The sequence below is a fragment of the Aegilops tauschii genome, chromosome 1 (assembly GCF_002575655.3).
Source record: "Aegilops tauschii subsp. strangulata cultivar AL8/78 chromosome 1, Aet v6.0, whole genome shotgun sequence".
Lineage (NCBI taxonomy): Eukaryota > Viridiplantae > Streptophyta > Magnoliopsida > Poales > Poaceae > Aegilops > Aegilops tauschii.
Genome location: NC_053035.3, coordinates 390518285 through 390529725, shown reverse-complemented (window position 1 = coordinate 390529725; position 11441 = coordinate 390518285). Strand labels below are relative to the sequence as shown.

Here is an 11441-nt window from a genome sequence, read left to right as displayed (position 1 = left end):
TATTTCCAATAATTTATTTTTCGCTGCAAAATCAGCTGGCCCGGCCCCTGTGCAAAATTGAAATCCCAACCATATTTTTCACTGCCTTTATTTGGAATGCGTACACTTATTAGCTGGCCTGGCCAGATATCAATTCCCATCACGTGGCAAAATTTCCGTATGTACACGGTAGGGTGGGCCCCGCTGCGCTTATTACGCGACCCAGCTGTGCCGCTCAAGAAAGTTCCGTCCCCCCTCAGTTACTTCCCCCGAGACTCCAAGAGCGAACTAGCCGTTGGGCCGGGGCGACCGTTACCAGTCGTCCGTCTCTGCTCTCTACAAACCCGCACCTGCTGCTCATCATCAGCCCCCTCGCTCACCGCCCAGGCCAGGCAGCAACCGCCGCACGACCACCATGGTCGCCAGGAGCCCCAACGCCAAGCCGGACCGGCAGACGGCGGCCGCCGCCGCCGCCGCCGCCGCGCTCAACCCCGCCCTCGTCAGGGAGACCCTCAAGAAGGTAAGGAGCATGCAGGATCTCGATTTCATCAAGTTTTGGGGAGAGGTTGTGGCACGGGTCTTGATGGATTTGATGGGTTTGGGGGCGCGCGCGCAAGCAGATGGACCGGTGCATGGCCCGGCTGCAGGAGCTGCAGTACACGGTGGCCGGCGGCGCCAAGGTCGTCTCCGGGGTCAGCCTCAGCCCGCGCAGCACCCGCGGCTACCTCCGCACCAGCATCCGCTGCAAGCAGGAGACCGTCAGGCAAGTCCCTCTCTCTGTCCACTCTGCCGCCCGGCCCCAACCGGGATGGTTCGATCTCTGCTTTCGCTGACGTTGCGGTGCGCGAATTGATGTCTTGGCAGGATGAGGGGGACGCCGGCGCGGAGCGGATCCCCCAAGGGCAAGTTCGGCGGCGGCGAGGGCGCGGCCCAGTGGCGCCGGATGTCGCTGCCGGCGATGCTCCTCGGCGAGACGGTGCTGGAGATCGTCCAGGCCAGCCAGTTCGCCCGGGACATCGTGGCGGTCGCCGATCCGCCCAAGACCCCGATGCCCGTCGCGAGGACCAGGAAGGCCACCGCGGAGCAGACGCCGCTCCGGGCCCGCCGCGCCAAGGAGAAGCAGAGCCAGCGCGGCACGGCGGGGGCCGAGGCCGGCACGCCGCCGTCGCGCGCGCGCGTCCGCTCCCGGATACAGTTCAAGCCCACCTCGCCACTCGGCCGCCCGTCACTGTCGGCGGCGAACAGGGTGTCCCCCAAGAACCGGCCTTGGGGCAGGAAGACGGTGATGTTCCCCAACCCAACATTCGTCGCTCCCGCCTCCTCCACCGCGTACGCCTCGCCGTCGGCCACAAAGAAACAGAAGCGGTCGAACAAGACTCGGTCCCCTGTCAAGGCCGCGCAGACGCCGCACAAGTTCCTGGTCAAGACGCCTCCGAGTGCTCTTGGGTCCAAGCTGAAAAGCCATGGCAAATTGCTGCCTAATTCAAGACCCGTCGCCGTGTCGCCGCCAGGGAAAGCACAGGCGGCGTCCGGAAAAACCCGGCGGTGCTCGTTCTCGCCGTCCAAGTTGGCCACAAGGCTCGTTTCACCAATAAAGGCGAGGTTATCCTTCATCTCGCCAATGAAATCGAGGACGTCGTCGCTGAGGTGCCGCGACGGCGGCGGCGTCGGCGGCAGCATGATGAGTGGGCTCAAGCAGCGACCCATCGTCAACTTGACGGCGCGGACTGTCAGGATATCATCTTGATGCGAGGCGATCAATTTAATCGTGGTGATCTTCAGCGTCTTGCGAAGATGAGCTCTGCTATATAAAAAATTGCGTGCCACAAAGAGAAACTCTGAAACTGTACATGGGTTAGTGATCTATCTATATGGATCCGTTACATTTCGTTGGATCTTGGGAGTACTTGATCTTGTCTGGATAGTAGTTTTAATCTGGATCTTGTTGGTTTGATCAACCAAACAGTAGCTGTAAGTTCCTGGATAAATAACACATTTTTCAAGAATTTCTACTCGGTGGCCTGATGTTTCCTGTTAACTTATCTAGTATAGCATTTAGGGTGCCTTTTTATCGCGAGACCTCGTCTTCTCCTCCTTTCGCATCCTTTTCATTCAAAACAGGCAGGTGAGAGTGGAGGAGAGTAAATTGCAGAAAACCATCAGTTTAAGGGCTAGGTCATCAGAAAACACTAGATTACAGTTTCTTGATAAAAAGTACCACCTCTCTTGTAAACATTTTTGCATCAGCAGATTAGTCTCGTTTGAGTGCGTTTTATGACAGGTGATCTTCACCTCCCTTGTAAACATTCAATCGTGGTGATCTTCACCTCCCTATTTGACTTACGTAGCATAACTTTTCATGCCAAATGAGTTTTTATCTATATTTACAAACTAGTCCCAACAATTTTATAGACACCCCTTAATCAAAAATAAAAAACGCAATCAGGCCCTTGTGTGCACAAAACCGGTTGCACGACGCCCATGGCTCACGCGAGCAGAAGGAAGGTGGATGGGGCGGACCATGGGTCTCGTCGCCGGCAAGAGGGCGCACCATCGGGGTTTAGGGAGCGACGGCGCGCCACAGGCCGGCCAACGGCAGCTTGTCGAGGACGGCCTGCGGAGGGAGCGGCGGCGGCGGCCTCGGCCTGCAGATCGAGGGAGCGGCGACGGCGGCGGTTGCCTGCGGAGGGAGCGACGGCGGCTGCCTGCAAAGGGAGCGGCGACGGCGGCGACTGCCTGCGTAGGGAACGACGGCGGCTATTGCCTGCGGAGGGAGCGGTGGTGGCCTGCGTAGGGAGCAGCAACGGCGGCGGTTGCCTGTGACGGCGGCTTCCCGCGAAAGGAGTGGCAGCTGCCCGTGAGAGGGGAGGGAAGGGGCATGAGGGGAAGAAAGTTAAGGGCTTTTATGCTTTAAACCCAAACAGTTATGCCACGTAAGCAAAAAGGGGGGCCCATCTGTCATAAACGCGCTTAAACGAGACTAATCCGTCGATCAGTGGTTTTTCAAAAATGGTTACGAGAGAGGTGGTGCTTTTTTCAAGAAAATGTAATCTAGTGTTTTCTGATGGTTTTTACTCAGAGGAGGGAGGAGGTGGAGGCGCCGAGCGGAAAAAATTGAGCGGGCCGGCGGCGCGGCGCGGCGGCTGCCTCCTCTGCTCGTCCGATCGAGCTCGGTTCGTCGGGTGAGCGCCGTACGTCCCCTCCTCAGCGCGTATCTTCTCCGCTCGTGGCGATTTCCGCTGGATTTGTGTCGGCGGTAGGCGCCGATCCAGCGAAGTAGTTGCGGGTGACGAGCTGTTCTTCCATTGGGTCCCCGCGCGGGTTCCTCGACGATCCTGAGGCGGAATTCGTTCATTTCCAGCCAGATTCGCCGTCGATTCGGTGCGGCTACCTTAGGAATTGAGAATCAGGGGCGTCTGTGCGCGAGCTGTCCTGCTCGTTTCGTGCTCTAGCTCGCGGGCGGGTCTCCGGCTTGATCCGTCCTACGGTTGCTGAGGGCCGTGGTGATGAACTGATGATCCTCGGCTGTGGGATTCAGCAACTCGTTAGGTTTATCCCCCGATTTTGTTACTGCTCGTGGTTTCAGTTCACTGCCCCAGATGGGACTTTTTTCAGTTCAAATTTCGTCACGAACGAGTGGTTGGATTTTGCATTGTCGGCCCTCGGTAGTTTTGTCGAGACGGTCCAAAGTTTGATCTGAGCATCTATGTCCTGGATTTATGTATACTGCAGAGATGGTCACAGGGTAAAAATGCTTGCTTATAGCAGACACTTGACAGATAGTTTGTGGTAAAAGTTGATCCTGTACTCCTATATATAGTAGACACTTCAGATAGACTAGGATATATGTTCTGGCTTGTCTTGTACTCGAAGTTGATCCTGTACTCCTATATATACGCCCACGAGGCTCAAGCAATAAATCAATGATTCCACCAATCCTTTATGTCCCTTCTAACAGTAATGTGTCGCATTTTATCAACCGGCAAAGCTAAGTGGGGGGTATTTGCTCAATTGCGGAGAAAGAAGGGCATTTTGGCCAGGGCAGAGCTAACATGGGACATTTTTGTCAACTCTTAGCCTTGAAGTTTTGGTGAGAGAAGGGAGTACAACCGTGCAGGGAGTGGTTCATGGCGGCCGTGGCGCGCGGCCAACGGAGAAGGGGCCGTGCTCCTGGGGCTGCCTCCGCCGCTGCGGCTGAAGACGACGGGGAGGAGCAGCACCTCAACCCCTTCCTCTCGGACGCGGCACCCTCTTCCTCAAGAGTCCAGTTCAGGTGTGTGCTATCTCGTGGTTGATCTGTTTGTGCTGCTGGTGCGCTTCTGGATCGTTCATCGGGTTGTATATGTTGTGGTGCAGGAACGTCGCGTCGCGGGGGCGGTGGGTGGAGGAGGCTGGTGCGGCAGAGGTGTTGGACAACAAGGGGAAGCTCTGGCTGACCACTGGCATAGCACGGGGCGGCAAGCTCTACTACAATGTGGAGGAGATCGGGTACGCCACCTGTTTGATGAAATGCTGTAACATTGCAGCATTCCCTGGATTCCTTCTATTTGAAACCGCATGGCTATTACCCACTTTTTTTACAAGTTACATCATGTCGCACTCAAAATAGTGCACCAGTGCAACATCATTGCTTAGAGATTATGCTTGAATCACATGTCATGGTTTTTGTTTTCAAATACTTCAGCTTGCAGTTTAAGGCTTGTTGCATGATCAAACTACGCAGGTTCTTGGCAGAAAGAGGGGCATTGGTTCTTCTCGATGACAAGGATGAAACAGTTGGAATGGAGGAGATTTATGGAAAGATTGCAAGAGGAAGTTATGGGTGCTCCTGGGATGCCTTCCAAGCTTACAGGCACTTGAAGTTGCTTGGCTACATTGTTGGACGATATGACGTTCCCTGGACAATGAAGCAAATCCGTTCTGGTGACGTCACTAATTCCCCCGACAGTACGGATGGCTCAAGCCAGAGCTTTGGTAAAGCCAATGGTGCCTGCAATGACATTACCAAATTGCTCAAAGGAATGCGCATAGATGGGATGTATCCAACCTTTAAAGTGCATCTACCAAATAGCAAATTTAAGAAGTCGTCCCCAGGAGTCCCTAGTTTTCTTGTATGTCTGTTAAGGTAATGTTACTCTTCCTGCCACTTGCAGATTGTGGATCCATGCTTTTAAACTTGTGCGACATTTTCGTTTACAGCAATCCATTCCCTGGTTATCTCTTCACACACGCGCTTAATTTTTTGGTCATCTGTTTGATATGATTAGTTATCTCGTTTGAAATGTATGATTTTCCCTTTCAGTTTTATGTTATGAAACTTCGGTATATTTAGGCATGCAGGATGTGCCTGTGATGTGATATTGGCTCTCTTTGCACATGGATATACTTTCTATGTTGTTAACCGTCTTTCTGTGAACATAGATTTAGTTTATCTGTTCTACTGTACCTGAGTGGTTATCATGTCTGAGCTATATAAATGCAAGTAATTTAAGTCTATTAAGCCTAATATCAAAGGTGATTGATTTTTTTTGGTTACTAAGCATAGTTATAGTCAGCTGAACTCTGTCTTGCAATCAAATATTGATTCCTATATTTATATGCTTATTATGCGTCCATCAGTTGTGACTTGTCACAAGTTCTTTTCTTGGCCGACTATAAACCCGATTCTAAGCAACAGTAGGTAGCAATGAGATGCATAAAGCCATAAATAGCAGAACAGAAGAACTTAAATAGAAGCTCTAGAAGTACTATGTAAGAAGATACAAAAACGATCACAATATATGAATCTGGGCTTAACAATTTTCAGTTTATTTCATACAACCCGCCAATCGGTATTTCTGGCCATAACCTTTTTTGTTGTTGGATTTGGCGCAGAGACAAGCCACCTCCAAGGGATGAACTTGAAATGGTGGAGAATAAGTTTGGCGGCATTCCTCTTAAATTCTGTCAAGTTGATAATGGGCGTGTCAGCTTCCTCTCCTTCGATAAAGTTACACTTCCTAGTTTGCCCTGATAGATAACTGCAGGAATGGCTGCATCAGGATGTCTGCTTCTGTGCCGCTTCTCAGGGCCGAGAAAGTTGCCAGGTTGATCTTCAGGTTCTCCAGTTGTGTGCGGAATCGTGTCCACTCTTTGCTGCTTTGTTACTGCTGGATACTGATGATGTTGTTTCGGGTGGTGCAACAGGAAAATTTGGGTTTTCCGACTGCGATGAATGCCACTCTTTTCCCTCTCTGCCTTGAGGTCTGGGCATGGAGTTGGAATGCTCATGAGCAGCGAGCGTGTCAGGAAGCGAACCCATGAGTATTATTTTTCTTGTGGTGATGAGGAGTGCATCATTTTCATGAGGTTCCCTAACACAGTAGATGGCCTTTAACTTCTAGCTGGAACTTGCAACCTATAAAGACATTGTAAATTTTGAAAGGAAGACATATCAGATTTGCAGTCCAGAAAGCATGTTGTGTTCGAGCAAGAGATCATCGTACCATTGTCATTCGGCCAGGCTAGCTTATGTTTGATTAGTATTCCCCCTGTTCCATAATATAAGAGTATTTTTAACACTACTACACTAGTGTCAAAAACGCTTTTATATTATGGGACAGAGGGAGTATTGTATAACCATCGCCTGTCACTGAGGTGATTTGCAATATACATACAGATAATGCTATCATGGTAAATAGACGTAGCCTACCTGTAATTTTATTTTTTTGCGGGTGAGCCTACCTGTAATATTACTTTAGCCAGCGGATGCCGCATCTCCACTGATACAAAAAACATCACTTCCCGAGGTCCTGCCACGCTAGGAAGCTCGAGTGCCTGAGCTATCGATCTTGGTCTAAACTTCTATGATGCTCTTTATTAGCCTGGAAAAACAAGTAAACTACTACTTTGATTTCGATTGTTAGTTGAAAGAAAATGTTTTATACTCCCTTCGTTCCTAAATATAGGTCTTTTTAGAGATTCTAATATGAACTACATACGAAGGAAAATTGTTGAATCTACATTTTAAAATATGTTTATTTTACATCCGTATGTAGTCCATATTGAAATCTTCGAAAAGACTTATATTTAGGAACGGAGAGAGTATGTACAATTTAACATGCATAAGCTGATAATTATCCTTCTGTTTTGGAGAGCCTGGCCGGACATTATAATTTGCCTATTAGCCTTGTCTAATTTCACCTTGAACAGGTTGAAATAGACAAGCAAATCAAGGAGCTACAGCTAATCCAGAATGAGCTTTATGATTATATTTTTTGCGGGACATGTTTTTTTTCTTGATGGTGTACTAATACTCATGAGTAAACTGAGGACTGAAATCAAATTCATGATGGTGTGCTACTAAGGTTTTATCGATTTTACACTGAGTTTTCTATATACTAATTAGTAGTATTAGTAAACCAAAGGTTATTATTCAAATATTCAAGCAATTATTTTAACATGTGTAAAGGGAACCACTATGTTTCACGGACATTTTCAGTTGAAATCCATGCAAAAAACGGGAGTAAGAGTTTTTTCCCAACTCCACATCGTAGATGCACACAACCACAGCCACATGAATTTGATTTCTTATATCTCCCACGACATAATAGTCACTAAGGGGATGTAATTAAATGATTGTTGGAATTTAGTCACTGCAAATGCATCATAAGTGATAACAATGATTGGTTTCAGTGCGTCAAATATATTTGAAGGTCGAGACTGGGGTTTTGCCACTGTCAACACTGGTACGTATATATGGTACATATGAACAGTTTTAATATATGGCCTTCGCCTCCTCGCAAAAATATATCCGTTTTTTTGTCCCTTCATTATCAATATTATATTTGTGAGATTTTTCTATCTGAGGTGGTACTATTTTTTCGTGTCCCTTTATTTTTTGTACGTAACCAGCCCGGGTATTGGGCTTTCTTCTTTGGATGCAACTCGGCGGCGCCCGTGCACCCGTTCGCGCGAGCGAGCGCTCTCGCAAAAGAGGAAAGCGTACGCATGAGCTCTCGTTATGAAATCCCGAAAAGGAAAGCGCGCGTCCCACGCCTCGTCCCTCCACCTGATCGAGCCGATTACGCGCCGCTGTCCTCGCCCCCCCCCCCCCTTCCTCCTAACCCCAGCGCCCTCACGCGCCTCACGCGGCCCCTGATCCCTTTTCCTTAAAGGACAAGCCCACGCAGGGGCCCGGTTCCTCCTCCTTGCTCCTCCTTTCTTCCTCCAGAACAGATCTGGAGATCAAGGACAAACTAGCTCCCCCCATCAATGGCGTCTTGAAGAACAATCCCACGCAGGGACCCCTCCTTCCTCCCCCTTTCTTGCTCTAAATCTGATCTAGAGATCAAAGGACAGCCTACCTCCCCCAAAAAAGGTAAGCACCACCTCCCCCGGCCCTCTCTCCTCCTTGATCTTCGATCAACTCTTCCTTACTCAACCACCCCAGCCCTGCCTGTTTGAACATCAACTGGTTTTTGGTTTGTTTTTTGATTTGGTGAAAAACAAGAGCAATTAGTCGACTGCTTTGGGCCAACCCTATGGTATGCATGGACCAACTGGGTATAATGCACTGTTTACCTTGATGTGAAACTCTAGTAAAACAAAAGCAACACCAGTACAAAAAATAGGGCAACTCTAGTACCAAAAGTGAGCAACTCCTGTGTTGTTTAGCAGACAAAGGGCAACCCTATGGGTATGCATGGTCGACTGCTTTGAGCCAACCATATGGTATACATGGAGCAACTGGGTATAATGCACTATCTACCTTGATGTGCAACTCTAATAAAAACAAAAGCACATCAGTACAAAAATAGGGCAACTCTATTACCAAAAAAGGGCAACTCATGTGTTGTTTATAGCAGTCAAAAGGGTGCAAAAAACCAGGCAGTCCCCCAAAACCTAATTCTCTAAAACATCAAGCAACTATATTGTATGCATTGAAACAACTATGTGTAGAAAAGAGCGGTGTGCAGGACCATTGCACAGCTTTGGGCATTGTAGCTGTGTAAAAAGTATAGAGTTGCCTCTATGAGGTGTAAGAACAGGGCAACTCTAGTACTAAACACATGCAACTCCTGTGCTGATTTGAGATACATTTTGCATCGGCCAAGCAACGCATGAAGTGTATACTAGCAAAGCATAAAACTCATGTTAGAAGCATGTAGAAGTAGTAGTAACATGCGTGTACTAAAAACACAACTTTTGCGTTCCACTATGGTTCTCGCTAAGACACAAATGACAAACACGTAAAAACAGATTCGAACAAACCCGCATTCATGTACTTTGCTACATTGAAGATGTTCTCACTAAAAAAAGAGTATAAACTACACCAAAATATGTCTTCTGCCCCCTGGTAAGCTCTCCGTCAGATGCACGTTCTTTCCATCATCAAACGTTGTGATTTCTGCTACTGAAAAAAGAGCAACAAATGTAAAGCACATATCACATAAAGGTAAAAACACGAAAGCTTTGCTGCTATATATGGGTGTCATACTGCTAGAAACATAAATGGAGAAGAAAAAAGAAACAAAAACTATATGACAAAAATGGATATATAAGTTGCCTCTGTTTAACTCTATAGTTGCCCAAACAACTGCTTGTAGTTGCTCCTTTTATTCTGGAACTAATTTCTGCGTTTTTGTGGTGGGCTAACACACAGTTTGTTGCAGGTTTATGTGGTGACAAAAAAGACAATTAGTAGCTGGAAAACAAGATGATTGATCTGAATGAACCGCCGCTTGACGTAGAGTCCATCAACATTTCAGTTGAGTTGGGTACACCCTTCTTACATGCAGGTTATGAGCAGGAGGATCACCATTTGGAGGAGGGGGTTGGTAAGTCCCCTGACCCCAACATTGGCTCTAATAGTGCTCATGTCCCAAACAATCATGTCGCTGCTCCCCCACCCATGGTTGCTCCTGCTAATGCTTTAGTTGATGAGGCACATGAGTTGGAAGATGAAGAAGCTAGGTCACAGCCGCAGCAACCTTATGTTGGCATGCGCTTCGACACATTGGTTGATGCGAGGGAACACTACAATCTCTATGCTTTGATGGTAGGTTTTTCAATCAAGTCGAATACGTCCTACAGGCCCACACCGGCGTGCTGGAAAAACAACAATTCTGCTGTAACAAGTTCCGCAAGCCGGTGGAGAGGGTTGGGGTCTCGGATGTTGTCTCGTCCAGCAAAAACACCACATGCCCAAGCTCACCTGACCAAGATGTTGAAGAGGATGGCGAAGAACACACTTATACGAAGAAGAGGAAGCGAGAGACTATAAAGCAAACAAAATGCCCTGCTAAGATGGTGGTGAAGCTTATAGATGGCAGATGGGAGGTTATCACTTTTGTTGCAGATCACAACCACCCACTGATTGACATGCCATCACTTTCGAAATACCTTCGTTCTCACCAAGGCATCCCGCCCGAAGAGAAAAAAAATTCTGACTCACCTTAACGACTGCAGCTTGACAACAGGTACAACGAAAAAACACCCCTCACCACCCCCCCTTCTCATTGAATTAATCTTGTTACTGGAGAAGTGTTACTTATTCCTGCCTCAAGCACTTGGATTTCTTTTCCATCCTAGTATAAAAAAGGAAGAACAACCTCACAAACTGTTTAGGATTCATGGGCAAAACCTGATCAAAAAAATCTGGCAACTTAAACAGTAAAATGAGGCAACTATGTTCATTTTTTATGCAACTCTGATAATAAAAAAAAGCATGACCCAGCAAAAAAACTTTATGCAAAAAACCTAGTCTTGTTCTACTTATGCATAAGTGTTGCTTTATGTTCTCTATAAAACCAAGTTGCTCACTACATTGTGGTTAGTTGCCTGAAACACAAGTTTTTTGTTTTTTTATTGTTGCCAGGGAGGATGATGATGATAATGTCATCATACTACGACTCGGAGTTAATTGTCCCGTACACAGCTAAAGGTGACATTGGAGTATATAGTGAAGGTAATATGCCCTAGAGGCACTAATAAAGTTGTTATTTATATTTCCTTATATCATGATAAATGTTTATTATTCATGCTAGAATTGTATTAACCGGAAACTTAGTACATGTGTGAATACATAGACAAACAGAGTGTCCCTAGTATGCCTCTACTTGACTAGCTCGTTAATCAAAGATGGTTAAGTTTCCTAGCCATAGACATGTGTTGTCATTTGATGAACGGGATCACATCATTAGAGAATGATGTGATGAACATGACCCATCCGTTAGCTTAGCATAATGATCGTTAAGTTTTATTGCTATTGCTTTCTTCATGACTTATACATGTTCCTCTGACTATGAGATTATGCAACTCCCGAATACCGTAGGAACACCTTGTGTGCTATCAAACGTCACAACGTAACTGGGTGATTATAAAGATGCTCTACAGGTGTCTCCGAAGGTGTTTTGTTGGGTTGGCATAGATCAAGATTAGGATTTGTCACTCCGTGTATGGGAGAGGTATCTCTGGGCCCT

The 11441-nt window shown here is 47.4% G+C and overlaps 2 protein-coding genes and 1 long non-coding RNA gene across 6 annotated transcripts; all 3 read left to right on the top strand.

The window, feature by feature from the left end:
- Positions 1-253: 253 nt before the first annotated feature.
- LOC109751177 (microtubule-binding protein TANGLED1) lies at positions 254-1991 on the top strand. The gene is made up of 3 exons (XM_020310068.2): positions 254-499; positions 600-742; positions 844-1991. Exons 1-3 carry the CDS (start codon positions 395-397, stop codon positions 1724-1726), a joined length of 1131 nt encoding a protein of 376 aa, XP_020165657.1. The 5' UTR covers positions 254-394; the 3' UTR covers positions 1727-1991.
- A 1027-nt stretch (positions 1992-3018) lies between these two features.
- On the top strand, positions 3019-6472 carry LOC109751183 (uncharacterized). 4 transcript variants are annotated; one of them, XR_006662925.2, is made up of 6 exons: positions 3019-3161; positions 4057-4252; positions 4336-4467; positions 4703-5104; positions 5854-6077; positions 6166-6472. XR_006662925.2 is itself a non-coding variant. In XM_040387631.3 (5 exons), exons 2-5 carry the CDS (start codon positions 4107-4109, stop codon positions 5990-5992), a joined length of 819 nt encoding a protein of 272 aa, XP_040243565.1. In that variant the 5' UTR covers positions 3019-3161; positions 4057-4106; the 3' UTR covers positions 5993-6472. The 4 variants fall into 4 exon arrangements, 2 of the variants coding, with proteins under 2 accessions (XP_040243565.1, XP_073354895.1); XR_006662924.2 differs by having other exon boundaries at positions 3020-3161; positions 5854-6065; XM_040387631.3 differs by having other exon boundaries at positions 5854-6472.
- Positions 6473-8175: 1703 nt separating this feature from the next.
- LOC120968203 (uncharacterized) lies at positions 8176-11178 on the top strand. The gene is made up of 3 exons (XR_005762429.3): positions 8176-8338; positions 9633-10439; positions 10838-11178. It is a non-coding gene; the product is annotated as an uncharacterized lncRNA (long non-coding RNA).
- Positions 11179-11441: the final 263 nt, after the last annotated feature.